This window comes from Misgurnus anguillicaudatus, chromosome 1, assembly GCF_027580225.2.
Source record: "Misgurnus anguillicaudatus chromosome 1, ASM2758022v2, whole genome shotgun sequence".
Lineage (NCBI taxonomy): Eukaryota > Metazoa > Chordata > Actinopteri > Cypriniformes > Cobitidae > Misgurnus > Misgurnus anguillicaudatus.
The window spans coordinates 16,897,085-16,913,804 of NC_073337.2; the positions used below are offsets into that span (position 1 = coordinate 16,897,085).

The following is a 16,720-nucleotide window of genomic DNA, read 5'->3' on the forward strand; positions in this document are numbered from 1 at the left end:
GGCTAGTGCTTCACCCTCAGTCACTAAAATATATTTTCATTATTTAACATCTTGGAAGCAGACATTTACTTGGGTAAAACACGACGAAAGAAACGATAAACAGATAAACGATTTACAGGTAAAGCAGAAAAGTTGGGAGCCTTTTTTCGTTGGAACATGTCTGTTGTATGGGTGATTCTCACGAAAACTTGGTTTTAAAAATGTCAAGCATGAAAATGTAAAAATTGCTTAAATTTACTTTTTTTCCCACCAGACATTGAAAAACAAAGTCTTTAGTAAATGTGAACATTAATTTAAAAACTTTTACTTATCATTTAACATTTTTTGTAACATAATTAAAAAAATTAGTCCTAAAAAATCTCATTAGCGCAACAGTCAGAAAACATCAACATATTTTCAAAATGACATGACAAACCTGAAAGAACATAATTTGGAGATTCTGCACATGCATTTAAAATCAAAGTATTATGCTTCTATTAATTAAATTAACATTTAATAAGCATCTGTTGCGGTAATGATAATCAAAATGTCGTGTAAGCATTCTGACAAGACAATATTTCAAATTAACTGTAAAAAAATTATCTTACCTGGTAGCCATCTTGAAGTAACTGGTCCATGTGCTTGGTCACTCAAAATCAAACTTTATTAAAATTCTGTATGTGTTCTTAAACTGTTCTCAAAAAGTGAGGATGAGAACATCAGGCATGGACACATCATTTTCCTAATTTTTCTTCATTATTATACATCAATATTCAGTAAATATTTTTTCTGTCATCTAAAGTAGTCTAGCAAAACATCCATTTATTTTTTTTCTTAATATTTTTGTGTTAATTTGATTAAATTACAACATAACGCATGTTCAAACACAGCCGGACACATTGCGGTAATGAGAATTTCAGCAGAAAATGAGATAAAATTTACAATGATAACTTCTTATGTTGAAATCACACATTGTGCAAGGTAGAACACAGTATTGTGTTAATTCTGATGCTTTTTAATGTTACTATATTACACATTTTAAAGCTAAAATCATTAGTGCCGTGGTGTTTCAATGGTTTCGTGAGAATCACCCGTATATGTATACAATTATATTTGACTTTTAAATTATTATTTTTAATAAGTGACACTGATATTTTTTATTGAGGCCGGTAAAAAATTTGGCAGGGCAAGTGAAAACCTGAACCACTGCCAGTATAAAAAATGATTTGCGTTGAGCCCTGTGTCATAAGATTGACTGTGCTGTTTTAGGGGTACATCTAGGGGTGGTTTCCCGGACAGGGTTTATCCTAGTCCCAGGCTAAAATGCATGTTTGAGCTGCCTAAATAAAAAAAAAACATCTTGCATTGACGTATCTTCACAAATATCAGTGCCATTGTTTTGTCTAAGAAGCACAACAGTATTGTTTTTTGTAAAGTACACTACTGTGCAAAAGTCTTGGGCCACCATCACCAACTTTGTTGTTTTAGCAAAGTTTTAATTTCTATCCATATTTATTTTTCACTCTTTTTATTAAGATACAAACAGAAAATACAGGAAATCTGAACACAAAATTAAAAACAAAACAATTTTCAATTTTCGTATTATTTTCTTCTTCAGGCATCAGTCAGTATTTAGTGTGACCTCTCTTGGCACGAAACACATCTTGAGCTTTTTTTTTTTTTTGAGGAGACTGAAGTCATTTGATTAGAATTAGAAATAAGGATTTAATTTCATTTAGGTTTAAGAGATCCTGGAGCTGCCTGGAAGGGGAGTTTACCCTAAATACTTGACACTTCAACTTATACTTTTATACTGTTTTTAATACTACATACACATTTTGTGTATATTTTGGTTGTATTCTAATAAAGAGACTGAGAAATAATTATATTTGATCACTATAACATGGCAAAAACAACAAATCTAATGGTAGCATGGTGGCCTTTTGCACAGTACTGTATGTTTGTAAAAACTACTAAAATGTCCTAATATAACTAAAGCCCTAGTCCTGGATTAATCTAAGCCCTGTCTGGGAAACGGACCCTTGGTGTCTTAAACCTTGCAAAAATTGTAGCCAGTGTGGTATGAAATTAATTGAAACTTAGTTTTTTGCTTTATCTAATTTAATCTCTAATAATATAATAATTGTAATAGTTGCCTTTAACCCAGTTGCTAAAAGAAGAAATTATTGCATTGATTTCCTAAACAGGAAGATCCGAATAAATTTGGAAAATCTCAGGAAAGTGCAGAGTGCCCATTAACACGCTCATCACTGGAGAGGGGTTGTCAGGCACAGCGGGCGGCACGCCGGCTACATCGTCATCGGCATCATCATGATCATCACAGCCACAAACATCCATCTAATCTGGACGTCCTGGAGCTTCACACGCTGGAGGTGCTCAAGAGACTGGAGGTCGGACAGCTGAAGGAGGTGAGAGATGTTTTATATACCGTAGTGCACTGCAGCATTAATCTCCACATATGCTTTTATCTTTTCTTATTACATGAATGTTATATGATGCCTCACTAATTCTGGACTCATTTGGTTTCACCTTGACATCTGATTTAGCAGCATGCATTATCGTTCTTCATTTCCTGTTAAAAAAAATCTCTTGTGCTTTGTAACAGGATCCAGTCTTTAACTCCAAAGTGAATGGCAAGTTCAAGAAAGTTTCTTCAGCGTCTGCTGTGGCTGTTGAGGGTAATAATGATAATGCCCTGCGTCTGGTGCTGTGTAATGGTAAAATTATGAGGTGAGCTTGTCGTTTAAATTGTGTCAGTAAATTGTCTTAATACATCAGGCACGAGTTTTCCTCATGAGAGACCTGGGATATGAAACTTTACAGTACTTTGGTACAAAGTCTATAAATAAAGTAAATGAAGAGTTTGGTTCCAAAACGCAATAAATCCATTTTGACTAATTTCGGTAAAAATGTGTTTTCTATACCAAGAAAGTGACGAGATGAAAACCACTTTTTTCTGTTACAAACGTTCACACAGCATCTTTAGGTTATAATAACATTAAAAAAAAATGATTTTCAAAGATTTATTATAAAACTGATTATTATTTCTACTTTAAAGTTTTTTTTTCCAAAATGCTATAAATCTATTGAATTAATACATAAATGTGCATTAATCTTTGCCATGTTATATCCATTTAGTTGACTAGTGGTATACACTGATTAAAAAAATTAAATCAATCAAAACACACACTTTGTCATATTAAGAACACTGTCATTGCTGCTATTATACTTAGGACGTCATCGCTAAACTTTTTTGACAGCGATCGGCTGTAAAATGTTTTGGTCCTTCTCGATTTTCATTGGCTTCGAGTAAAATAATGGAAAGTTTTTCATAAGATCACATGGGGTCAAAGTTATTAGCATGACAGAAGCTTGATGCTGTCATGTAAGAACAAGCAACAGCCGATATTTTTCCTTCTCCCGAGTGCCTCTCGCGTAAGATTTTTATGGCTTACGTTTCTTTCCCATCACAGAAAACTACCACAGGTTTATCAATGCTATCAATAGTATTATTTTTTTTTTGTTTGTTTGATGATCACGAAGTACAAAGATGAGGAAAACTAAGATTCCGTGTCAACGTGCCGCCATTGTTGTTTACAATGCGTGAAATGGTGCGCTGTGATTGGTTAAGCAGATTTATTGCATTCTGCAGAGAAGGAGGACTGGCGGTTATCGCGTTTTGGGAAAAGGGGAGAAAAGATGACAGAATAACATGGCGGATATTGGATTTTGCGTAAAATGAACAATTTACTTTTTAATACTGACCAGATACAATACTGATTTTGGCGGTAACTCCTTTAAAAAAAAAGCTGTTTATTGCATTTTGGAATTAAACTCTTCAAATAATTGCGTATTGATATGAAGTTTAAGACACCTTGTGTGATTATTTTTATTTTTTTATTCTTTTATATATTTTAAATATGTTTTCTCCTAACAGAGAGAGGCTGTCTGTTAGTAATAGGGTGACCAAAGACATTGGTGTGGAAAAGTCGCAATGCCATCAACGTGAGGTGAAGTTGGAAAGATTGTCCGTACACCCCCAACAAGAAGTGAAAACAGAACAAACAGAAGAGGATATTGGAGTATGTTGCACTATCAAAGAAACAATCAGCCATGGTGAGTAGCCTGAGTCAATTTATGTTTGTTATATTATTATTATTATATAAGTTATAGATTCATTTATAGCATATAAAGTACAGTACATTCAGTATCAATCAAGTCAGGAAACAATCATTCTTTATTTTTCTTACATTATAGAATTATGGTAAACGCCTATTTATGATGGGACTTAAAGCATACACAAAAAAATAAAAGCTCTTGTTATATTTTAGCATCTGTACACTTTTAAAACGAATGTGTTAAAATTGAATGTGTTGTCCCTAACTATTATTGGAACAACCCATTTTGTGTTGTCCCTTTTATTTATTTTATTAACACAAAAGGACACATAATGTGTTAAAATGATACCTAATGTGTTAAATAGCATAACACAAAAAAACAACACATGCTTTCTTACCATGGGTTCACACCAGCCGCGTTTGAGGCGTCAAATTCACGTCTACCGCATCTAGTTTGCCGCTTGAACATTGAGTTTACTCACTTCATTCGCGCAATTGTGAAATTCTAGTCATCGAGACATTCAAGCGAAAATTTGCATCATGGGAGGGGCTTCTTCAACGTGTCTTCACATTGACTTAACATTAAAATCACTCGTGCTTGACGACTCTACCACGGCTGGTCAGAACGCACCATTATGCTGCGTTTACACCAACCGCGTTTCAGGCGTTAGAATTCCGTCTAACGCGCCGTTTGCCACTTAAACAGTTTGAATGCATTCGCATGTGTAGAGCGAAGTAGAAGCAAGCATTTGGCACGCGGAAGAAGCAAGCATTTGGCTCGCGGAAGAGGCAAAATCCGCTTCTTGTGGGAGGGGCAAGTGCTATGCGGTTGTCTGTTTGCAAGATGACTGATGTTACGTGACTCGAAAGTGAAATGTGTATTACAACTTACCAGGTTGCCCAATGTCCTCACTGACACTCTTCCAAGCGAGGTCCTTTTTATTCCTGTCTCTATAGAAATAAGAACTTGTGTCGTATAGCTCCGGGTGACTGCTTGCGGAAAATATCAAGCGTTGGTTGAATGAGTGACTCCGGGCGGGGCTGCCACCACAGCAGCAAGCAGGCTCCTGATTGGTTAACGTTAGGGATGAACCGATATGGACATTTTGGTCAATACCGATAACCAATAACTCTTTATATTTGGGGACCGATAACCGATATATAGGCCGATAAATATTCATATTATTTTCACAATGAAAAACTCCCAGACCGCAGACATCTTGTTTTTGCGCTAGACTAGCATACTCTTCTTAAGCCCGCAACACGTGTCATCTTCGTGCTATGTCACAGAAAGCACCAATCAAAACTTCACATGGCCGGCAATGAGCAAGTGAAGTGGTTCCAAACCAAAATAATCCATCATTTATCGGCTTTCATTTATCAGCCTAATTTTGCTATCAGACCGATAACCGATAATATTAAAAATAAGCAGTTATCGGCCGATAATGATATGTCGGCCGATATATCGTGCATCCCTAGTTAACGTGGCGCAAAATTCAGCCAAAGTTTAAATTTTTTTAACTTGGGCGTCAGCCGCAAATTCGCGTGAACCGCAAAATGCACAAAAAGCACCATTCGCGCACAACGCTCAATTTGCGCCTTTCGCGTGAACTAGACACGCGAATGAGGCGGAAACGCGTCTTCCGCGCCAAACGCCTCATCCGCGCCTCGGGACCTCCAGACGCACATCAACGCGTCTTCACATTGACTTAACATTGAAGTCACGCCTCTGCCGCGGTTGGTGTAAACACAGCATTAGAGAGTATTTTAGTCACGCTTTTGTTGCCAAGTTGTACTTGTGGAATTGTATCCAAAAGCTTCTTGATGTCTCACCATGAGATTAATTCTAAACAATATTGAAGGAGTTCACATCTATTCTGGCCTCTTATTTGCTGCTTTATCTTTAATATTCAGTCTAGGTCAAACGTTAAAAAAAAACACTTTGGGGGTTTTCTGATAAAAAAAATTTATGTTTGGCACAAATATAAAATAATTTCAAACATTTAAGCACACATGTTCAGTTAAAAGATTTTTAAGATCATGGGAAACATTTTAGTCATATAAAAACCTCAGATGCAAAAGCGCTAAATGCTTAACTCAGAAATGTTTGTTGCCAGAAACCATTAAACGCCACATGATTTTTCGGCAAAGTCCTCTAAGCGCACAGAAGGCAAATGTAAAACAATTGTGGATCACATTCATACCCGAGTCCCTTGTGAGTACTTGGACCTGAATACAACCCAAATGTGGCAGCCGCATATCATCACAGCGCCCTCTAATATGTAGTTCAGATTTTTTAGTGAAAGTCATTTTGAATGCTTTTTTTGGGTTTTGCAGTGAAAGACAGACAAATTACCGTAGTTAAATACCAGTGAAATGACTAAAGTGACACTTGTGAAAATAAGGCATTTCAATTACTGACTAATAATCTTTTCATTTCCACTAAAGTGTAATTAGTGAACCTAAACATGAGAGCCTGATAAAAAAGTGATCATTTAAAGACGTATCAGACGCACTTAGAGGGTTTTGCATCTTTAAGTGTTTTCAAAACTTTTGACCAGTACATAAAACAACAATTGTCTCACATAATTAAAACAAATTTCCTTATTTGTAAGTCGCTTTGAATAAAAGTGTCTGCTAAATGAATAAATGTAACAGCATTGTTTTTGTCTGTTATCTTTCAATGATGATCAATTTGTTATAACTAAACCTTTGGTCTTCTTGTTCAGGTGAAGCTGTGAAGAAAGAACTCAGGACAGAATCGTCACAACACGTAGCATCATCAGACACAGACTCGGAGTCAGACGCAGAACATACTGCTGAGGTACTAAGTCATACAAATATCATTCAAAACTGATCGATCTTTAAATCAATTTATTCCTTTCTTAAATTTACCACCACGTTCCTCTCTTCAAACAGAAACACACATCAGAGTCGGAGAGTTCTGAAGATGAAGATGACGGACACCAGAGAGACTCAGGGAGCGGCCAGCGGCACAACCATCATGAGCGGTCACTAAAACGGTACAGCTCGCCTTCATTTCACACACCTGAGAATTTAGCAATTATTTGTGACCTTGGACCACAAACCAGTCAAAGGGGGTCAAATTATTTAAATTGAGATTTATACATCATCTGAAAGCTGAATAAATAAGCACTAATCTGAATGTGCAATCTAATAAACTGCATCCAGTCACAAAATAAAATTTTGATATATTTATTAGGACTGTCAAAAGATTCATTGTGATTAATCGCATACAAAATAAAAGTTTGTTTTTGCATAATATATGTGTGCGCACTTTAATTATTTTGCATATATAAAATACAACCGCATGCATGTTCTTAAGAAACATTTACATGTATATATATTTATATATATATTTTATATTACAAATAAAATGTAAAAGTTATATATAATTATATAAACAACATTTTTCTTAAATTAATACATAAATGTGTGTATTTATTTTTTGGCCTCTTAAGAACGTACATACCCAATGAAATCGATTTACAAGGACTGCTGACTTTTTGGTTTTCTGTATTTTTATTATTTTTTTTTTTTTTTACAGAGAACGTCCTACCTCACCAAACACTCAAAATGCCATTCAGGGCATGCTGTCAATGGCGGGGTTGCTGTGTCGGCAAGAGTCCGAAGAGGGCGCTATTCTACAGCAGCCTTGGTGGTCCAGCCAGGGTAGTAGCAGTGGTAACAGTAGCAGCAACAGTAGCAGCGACGCGTGGGACAGCAGCGAGCCCTGTTCGGCACCAAGAACCCCAGACGGAGAGGGAGGAAGTCTCCATCTGGGAGATGTGTACCTGTACAGGGAGAGCTCAGTTTCTCCTCCACTCCATCCCTCCAAGAGACAGGCCCCTAACCCCACACCCATCAGCAACCAGGCCACTAAAGGTGAGTTGACCAGGCTCACATTTTCTTACTTCGTTAATATTAAAAATATCAAGATTTTTAGGGAAGTTACATTTACAACAACTACTGTATGTGCTATTAATGTGCCGTTTTGCCTATTTTACAGGAAAGCGTCCTAAGAAAGGACAAGCCACAGCTAAACAGAGGCTGGGGAAGATATTAAAGATGAGCCGCCATAAAGGCTTGTTCCTGTAGCACGATGCCACGTGTAATAAATCAGCTGCTTTTCATAATACGCTGGGATTATCATCACACACACACAGTTCTCTAACTCACTGTGCATGTATAGGTCACAGGGTATGTTTAATGGCTCACACTCATTTTTGTATACCAGTCATTATCCATCAACGCAGGGAAAACTTTGTTTGGATAACGAAAACGACAGCCAAAAGTTTCATAAGGAAGCAAAATTGAAAGTGAACTGTTCAATGGAGCTTCAGATAACAGGTAAATCAGCTCACATGTTGGATTTACAAAGAGGACATCACCACCCCGCAGGTGTGTATCCTTCTCTCCCCAACCCTACCTCCAATTGCATCTGTAGCGCGAGAGCACAGGTGCCTGCATAGACCTTAATACCCTGACAATGGGACCGTCATCGATTCGTCGTTCCTCCAAGTCGTTTTGATTCATATTCACCTCTTTCTCCTTTGATTGTCTCAGGCTGATGTATTGTGGTTTAAGGCTGAGGTGTTGAAATGGTGCTAAACATTCATCCTTCACTAACCCCTTTGCCCCTATAAGCAATAATTGTATGGCAGTGAGTGATGATGTGTTGATTTAGTGGATGCAACGTTCGCATCAAACGTAACATCATAGGATAAATGTAATTTCTATTTAAAAGTATAGTTCATGTCATCATTTTTTTACTATAAAGTTGTTACAAACCTGTTTGTTTGTTTTGCTGGACACAAAGGAAGATATACTAAAAAAAATTTTAGAGCACCATTGACTTCCATAGAATTTTTCTTATCAACAATGGAAGTCAATGGTGCTTCTGTTTCCTGCTTGATTACAAATATCTGTGTTCAGCAAAAACAAAGAAATTTGTATAGGTTTGTAACCGTTTGAGGGTGCGTACATGGTGGCATAATTATCATTTTTGGGTGAACTATCCTTTTAAAGGGTTTGTACAAGTTAAACTCTTTTGACTGTTTTTGTGGCATGCTGTCGATATAATTGAAAAAATAATTTGAATTTGTAAATGAATCAAAAACGTATGACGCTTATATAATAATGCTATAAACAAAGTATAATTTGCTCTTGGTATTATTTGTACGATTATTGTGTGTGATAATGTATAGCATGCCATATACCGTCAATATACCTTAACTTGTATTAACCCCAGAATATTTTTATTTCAGAGAGATTTGAGACAAACATTGCATATAGTGTCACAAATTCACTTGTCTAGTTGGCTTCACCTAGTGGTTGTAAATGGGGACTGCATCTTACAATGCAGCATTTGAAATACTTTGTGATGTAGTTTGCAAGGGCTGAATATGCTTGCCATGTGATTGACAATGATCTATAGCTTATTCTGCTTAATTTATGTTCTGTGTAGCTTGTTTTAAATATTTTTTTGACTGGATGACTTTATTTATTAATTTTAAAGATATAAGGAGGTATATTGCGATTTAAGGTTTATTGGTTTTCTTTACATTTGATATTTTTGTAAATACGATTTTGAATGATTAACAAGCTTTCAAGTTCACCTTTACAGATTTTGTAGTTAACACAAATTCATTTGACTAGCTTTAAAAAATTAGATTTTGCTTTGTTGTCTTTATAACCTATTGAAATGGAACAAAAGTGGGGGAAAATATTGTGGTGCTTGTGTGGGAATTTCGAGGAGAGGCTATGAATTGTTTTCTCAGGGAACAACAGGTGACATCTTTTGAATTCATCACCAGCACTGTCATACAATCTCACGATGTTTTGTACTCGTCTCCCAACAAATCCGCCAACAGTATATATATATATATTCATTTATTGTGCTTTTTGTTGGTCTATTTTGTGTAAATCTAAGACCAAGACAATTTTTCCCCACTGTACCGTGTCAAATATAATTGTGACTTCGTGAGAGTTTTCGAATAGAATAGCGCCGCTGTTTTGGAAGAGGTGCGTTGGTTCGAAATGCACTATTTTGGATTTTGAGGACTTGAATTGGATAAATGATTAAACTCAGGCTTTGTTAGTTTTGAGTTGTGTTCATCTACATGTGTTTTGTAACAAAATATTCCTCTGTTCCACACATGAACCTTAATGCAGCCTTTAAAAAAAAACTAAAATGTGTATTTCTGAAGGCAAACAGCATGTCTCAATCATAAATGATCAGTAGATCTGGTTTCCTTTGCATTGATGCATTAATTGTACAGTATTTATAAAGTTCTTGCATTTTCAGCTGTGGTATAGACTTGAGAGTTAACGTCACTGTGTTTTCGGATTCTGTGTTCTGTTCCTCTTTTTCCTGAGTTCTCTTTGAAAGTTTTGGATGTTTTTGATTTTCTCCAATGCAATGTAAATATTATGATGAGGGAAAAATGTTTTGTAGATCACACTGTTTTCCAGTTACCTTTACCAGATGTTAGATGATAAAAACACTCTTCTACTGATAAACATTCAAGACTCATTTACTGGTTTGGCTTTTTTATTTTATACGCAACTGTTTACAATCAGACTTGATAATAAGTCCATACACATAACAGCAACAATCGGTTTCCTTTACAAAGAGTGTGCAAGTTTGTGATCACGTATCTGGTGCACATCTGCAAATGCAAAATAGAGAGAAAAAGCAGTCATTGGTCACAGTTTGCATACATCCTCCTTTGGCAACGCACTAAAAATACACACATGCAAATCCCCTAGTACATAAATGACTTGAACTAAATGTATATGTACATAGGTCTGCTTTGAGTCTACTCATCATCAGGAGGGATTCCCAGCTCCTCGTCTGTCCATGCAGAGGTGTCAGGCCATGGAAAATGACCCTGTGATAAGACAAAAAAAAGTTTGTGTAGTAGTCAGCTAGATAACTTACAAAAAGGGAATGTAGTGTAAGAGAATATATGCATAATATAATTTCTGAAGTATACCATATAGACTCTCCTAAAGGATTAATATGATATATTATGCTAATACTCTGCTTGACCCCCTTTCACCTTCAGAACTGCCTTAATTCTACATGGCATTGATTCAACAAGGTGCTAAAAAGCATTCTTTAGAAATGTTGGCCCATATTGATAGGATAGGATCTTGCAGTTGATGGAGATTTGTGGGATGCACATCCAGGGCACGAAGCTTCCATCCCACCACATGGATGGTCTATTGGGTTGAGATCTGGTGACTGTGGGGACCATTTTAGTACAGTGAACTCATTGTCATGTTCAAGAAACCAATTTAAAATGATTTGAGCTTTGTGACATTATCCTGCTGGAAGTAGCCATCAGAGAATAGGTACATGGTGGTTATAAAGGGATGGACATGGTCAGAAACAATGCTCAGGTAGGCCGTGGCATTTAAACAATGCCCAATTGGCACTAAGGGGCCTAAAGTGTGCCAAGAAAACATCCCCCACACCATTCCACCAATGAGAAATTGAACAGGTGTTCCTAATAATCCTTTAGGTGAGTGTATGTTGTACAGTGTTCAGTTTCTGAATACCCAGATGACCAACAATATACAAAGTTAGAGCACATTGTGTGTATTAATCTTCAATTTAGTGAACTACAAATTGAACAAGTACTCCATTCTGAACATAGACATTTTAATACCTACCGAAATATGTGTAATATAAAAACAAATAATTATCAACGGAATCCTTAATAACATTTTGATTTGACAATATCCTGAGAGCCCGTTTTAACTCACCAGTACGGCATCTGGATCATGCCAGCAGTGCCACAGGATCCAGAACCACATGGCACCACTTAGGATCTCTGCCTGAAACTTCTGGTTCTTTGTGATCTGAGGAGGTTGTCTGTACTGAGCTTCAATGTGAGGGCCTCCTCCTGCCCTGAAACACAAGAAAGGACAATTTGGTTATAAGAGTTTAGTATTTTATAATGCAAAACCACATTCACTTCAATGTGATTACTAAAATCGTTGACATCACCTAACAATATTAAGATATTACATACTACCTTAATAAACAAGGTTACATACATTATAGTGTACGTCATTTAACGTAGGCAGTTAACTACTACAATGGTTTCTCTTCTTGGTTATCGACACACACCATAGCAATAACATGAAATAGTATTTTAAGTAGCAGGCTGGTACGATGTATGGCCTTTTAAAATACTAAACTGAATAAGTTGCCATGCATTACCATCTACAGTCACTGTACGGTAATTTAATTGTAGTTTTTCGTAAAGGTAAGGTCAGCTTATATACTAGTTTATATTAGGCATATCTCATCTTATTACTGGGTACTTTCTAAAACTATAAACATGTCAGATCGAATTCAAAGCAGGATGCTAAGCTTGCTAGCCTTCCGATAATAAACACTCACTTTCTGACGGTCATCTGCTGAGGTCCACGTCTGAAAAGCTGCAGACCGGCCCGGAGGACACCCGTCGTCCTCCTGAGACAAGACATGCTTATATTTGTTACACTTTTTATATATATATTTTGTGTATGGACCGTGGTGAGCAAACACAGACAGGCAAAAGTCACCTTTACAGCGGCTGTTTCTATGACGTGCCAATAACGAGCGCTGTGATTGGTCAAATAAATAAACACGTTACGCCGCCATTCGCTGTCTATTCGCTAGAGGGTACCAAAGTACATATCGTGAAAACTATAGATTACATCTGTAAACTGTTGGAGAAAGATTAATTAATCACAATAATTTATTATACAAATACATTAATATAAAATACAGAAGTAAAGGTAAGAAAAATAATATGTAATCTACTTAAATTGATTCAATTCAATGCAGGGATAACGTTACATTTGTCGAAAACTGACTCATCACACAAAAGAGAAGTCATAAGAGATCTTTATTTGGGACAAACAAACACAGGTTTACAAGTACAAAAAGATACTTCCAGTACCACCACAATATGTTGATATATCTTTTTGATACTTCACCTAAAAACTACAAGGTGATTTATAAGTTTTGACTGAGCTTGCGTTTGTCAGTGTTTACTTTCACTGTACACAACAGCTGCAAGTGTATTGTGTATTTGGGAAAAGAAACATTATTACTTGAATAGAATGTCACCTTCGTTCCCCTCATGTCATGTACAACAAGAATGTTCGTGTGTTTGCTTTTATCTGTAGGTTTGTATTGGACGGACGACACACTAAACACCTCACACAAAATATGCTCCAATACGCCATTTACTAATCACCATCCCTAGAGCAGAACGGGATCGACAACATGGCGTCTTTGTCAACGCAATCATTGCAGGAGGCGAACTGCGTTTCATGCGAACCACGGGTTGTGCATCAATGTCGCACACACAGTACTTCTAAAAACAGAAGAAACGGTACTTTTGCATGAAAGCCGATACGAAACCTAGGATATGTTTTCTGTACTCGATTCGTTTCCTGAGAGTCACCAAAACAGGAAATGCCCCCCTTAGCCGAAATCTTTTGTTGCGGTCCAAATATGCGGCTGTTGTGCTGACGTCATACTTTGTGCGTATTTTACAGCAAATATACATCATTACAACCCCACCAAGTGCAATAAAGAAAGGTTATTTAAATATTGTAATTTGGAAACATTTTTTTTTAAAATCAAAACATGTTTCAAATGGGCGCACAAAAAAAATGATCTGCCTCACGTTAGATTATCTCCAATATTCCGATGTTTAAAGCGACAAACCCCCATTATAGTTTTAGTCGTCAGCACTTATTTTAAACCCCACTGCTGATGACGTACTTTTAAGGAGCTCGGTCCATTTTTCGGCAATGATATTTTTCTGGCATGAACCTGACCCCGCCCAGTGTGCGCTTTGTGCAGTGTTGAGTGTTGGGAACGAGGTGCGTCGACGCCATCTTCTTGCGTTTTTGCGATGCGAAACAAACGTATTATTTGCATAGCCAGCTCCGTAAAAACGGTTCTTCTAAAATGCCGTCTTTCAAAGGTCCATTGAGTTTTTAAGTATGACCAACTGTAACCAGATTTGGAGTTAATGGCGCCCTACTGTCGTCCGCAAACTCTGTCAGTTCTCCGGGTGCGCCGCTCTCCCCTCGCAGCTCAGTTGCAGTGCCCGCCCACATATGGAAGTCGAATGATGTCATCAGTGGCCAATCAGAGCCGTGAAAACTGGACAATTAGAGTATGATTGGACGAGGGCATTGTCATTCATTCATGAAGACAAGAGCGGGGGGAGAGCGCCGGTGAAAATCGCCATTTTGGTCGCTCCACAGAAATACGGTAGCGACACGAAAAGAACACCCTAGCTCCAATTTTGGTCAGATGTAGTTCGTTTGAATATCCATTTTAAACATCAACGTCCTGAATGTTAAAACACGAAGATGATTAAATGGTGTAACCAATCCCGTACGACAAAACAGCCAAATTAAACTACATTCGAGTTTCGTTTCCTTTTTAGCTCTGCTTGGTCATAGACGGATCACATCGCAGTTTTCGGCTTTGTCTCACTGTGTTTCTCCACTCTGCGTTGCATGTCTTCAGCACCTAGGCGTTAGTTTTATATTACAAACTGCGCATGCGCACGAGGATGCGGTTTAGATCCAGTTCAGTGTGGGGGGTGTTTCTATCTAGGTTGGGGTGTTTGGATGAAGCCGCCTGGCCGAAGAGCAACGAGAGTGACATTAATTTCTTACAACATATCGTATACATTATATCTATATTTGCCTTAGTAGAAATGTGAGAGAGGCTGCAAAGAACATTATTAAAAGCACGCATGAGTATGATTGCAAAACTACGCATAATGGTGAACTTAACAGCTAGCGTAAATGTTAGACTTTAGTCATCTGTACTTGTGGCCATCCATCTCACCCCAGTTACCTTGAACAGAATTCAAATATCAACAGCGCCTGTGTAAATGGTTACATAACAGATTTGCGGCCATTGTTTTAGGCTTTACAAGAAGGTGTCTAGATTTAACCATAGTAGGTAATCGCGAAGGCTGGATCCTGCGTTGTTTTCGCAACTCTTTATTTATTACGTTTTAAATATTTTGTTGCCTATAAAAAGTAAGACCATGTAGTAAAGGGCTGATAATAAAGATTTAGCAGCCTATTGGACGGTTTGCAGATTTATAAACGTTTTATTGGTTATTTTAAAGTATGTTCACATAGATTATTAACAGAAATTATATTTTCTTTTACAACGGTTATTGACTTATGTTTAATTGTGCTTCTTACAAACACGTAACCATATAATACGTGTTTGTATTATATGGTTACGACTTTTGCTTGGCATATGATGAAAGCAACCAAAAATATCCCATAAACGTATTTGGGGACTCAAGTATCAGAGATCCAGAACTTTGCTCATTCTATGGCAGGAAGTAACCACGTGGAAAGCCCTAGCAACGGCACAACAACGTGCTAACAACCATCCACCCACCATAGCAGCTGCAAGATGATCATAACAGAGAGTTTTGCATTGACAAGCACCACTCACATTTTACCAGAGAAATGTAAACATCAACTTGTTTCTTAAATTGTATCTTGCTGTAATTTTAATCCCCAAAGAATTTATTTGTCCATTGCTGCTTTCCCTCTTTAGGTATTCATTACACTGGGCCAAACCTTGAAGTTGACTTCTCCACAGTGGGACGCAGACTCCTATGTTTGGACTGTATGAGAGGAATGCGCGCTCCCGTTTGCCGTGGATGAACTCTCTCTCATGCCCGTGCCCCTGAGGTTCTGCGCTGGGAAACCCCGCGGTATGTAGAGGCGGAGCGCGCAGTGACAGAGACTCGGGCGGGAGTGAGTGGGGGGAGGCGGAGTCACGGCACTTCTGCCAGGGCCGCCATTTTTGCACAGGGAAAAGAGACAGGATTGAAGGGATCCAGTTTCTAACTGTCGGCACAGATAGGGGCAAATTTATCGTGTTTAAACACATTAAAACTATGTGTTTGGATTAAAAGACCACAGGACGTGCGAAGCGAAATAAAAGCATTGAGTAGTGCAACTTGTAGCCATTTGAAAAGCTTTGTTACACATCCGCAGTGGAGAGCGAAGTATTGTTTTGGTTGTGTGGTAGATCAGGCGGCGGGGTCTCACCCGAGTCCCCCGTGTTTTTATTCACCGTTATTACAGTGGACATTAACGGTAAGTACCTGCCGAAATCATACAGCTATCCGTTTGTTGATCAGAGGGTTGTTTAATGCCAGCAGTTCATCTGGTTGGCTAACTGACTTGCTGACGAGGGTCCTATCCTTATGTGGATGCTAAAACTGTGACTTTAATTAGCTTTATTTAGTTAATTTGAACATTTGATGTAATCACAACGATTTGTGCATTCGTCATATTTCTTTAATGTGTACATCTCATCTGGTTTGTAGTGGCGGTGTGTTATGACTTAATTTAGCAGCTAAGGTGGCTAGCTAGCTCACACCCACTATTTAATACTAAACAAAAGCACAGATCTTAAGTTATAACGCTGTTTATGATGTTAACACTTAAATAGGCTGCACGCGACAGCGTTGGACGTAGCGGAAACTCGGTGTCGTTTCTCTTGCGTTGTAAAG

General features: G+C 37.6%; 3 protein-coding genes across 9 annotated transcripts in view; 2 read left to right on the plus strand and 1 right to left on the minus strand.

Annotated features, from left to right (window-relative positions):
• kdm7aa (lysine (K)-specific demethylase 7Aa) overlaps nucleotides 1–10,674 on the plus strand; it is a 28,734-nt gene extending 18,060 nt beyond the window's left edge. The window contains exons 12-18 of the mRNA XM_073867335.1: nucleotides 2,187–2,408; nucleotides 2,606–2,730; nucleotides 3,938–4,116; nucleotides 6,848–6,942; nucleotides 7,038–7,141; nucleotides 7,687–8,024; nucleotides 8,149–10,674. Coding sequence (XP_073723436.1) covers nucleotides 2,187–2,408; nucleotides 2,606–2,730; nucleotides 3,938–4,116; nucleotides 6,848–6,942; nucleotides 7,038–7,141; nucleotides 7,687–8,024; nucleotides 8,149–8,237 — 1,152 coding nt within the window. The 3' untranslated portion in view covers nucleotides 8,238–10,674. The remainder of the gene's footprint in view (nucleotides 1–2,186; nucleotides 2,409–2,605; nucleotides 2,731–3,937; nucleotides 4,117–6,847; nucleotides 6,943–7,037; nucleotides 7,142–7,686; nucleotides 8,025–8,148) is intronic.
• On the minus strand, nucleotides 10,675–12,747 carry ndufb2 (NADH:ubiquinone oxidoreductase subunit B2). The gene is made up of 4 exons (XM_055190643.2): nucleotides 12,556–12,747; nucleotides 11,913–12,057; nucleotides 10,944–11,032; nucleotides 10,675–10,810 (listed from the first exon to the last, which is right to left on the minus strand). The coding sequence occupies exons 1-3, from the start codon at nucleotides 12,639–12,641 to the stop codon at nucleotides 10,961–10,963; spliced, it is 303 nt and encodes a 100-aa protein (XP_055046618.1). The 5' UTR covers nucleotides 12,642–12,747; the 3' UTR covers nucleotides 10,675–10,810; nucleotides 10,944–10,960.
• Nucleotides 12,748–14,079: 1,332 nt separating this feature from the next.
• kmt2e (lysine (K)-specific methyltransferase 2E) overlaps nucleotides 14,080–16,720 on the plus strand; it is a 41,447-nt gene continuing 38,806 nt past the window's right edge. For 6 of the 7 annotated variants that reach the window (XM_073867326.1, XM_073867330.1, XM_073867331.1 and 3 more), the window contains exon 1: nucleotides 15,954–16,301. The gene's annotated coding sequence lies outside the window, so the exon portion shown is untranslated. Of the gene's footprint in view, nucleotides 15,665–15,753; nucleotides 15,914–15,953; nucleotides 16,302–16,720 lie in introns of those variants that run through there. The other variant, XM_073867327.1, reaches the window with a different exon arrangement.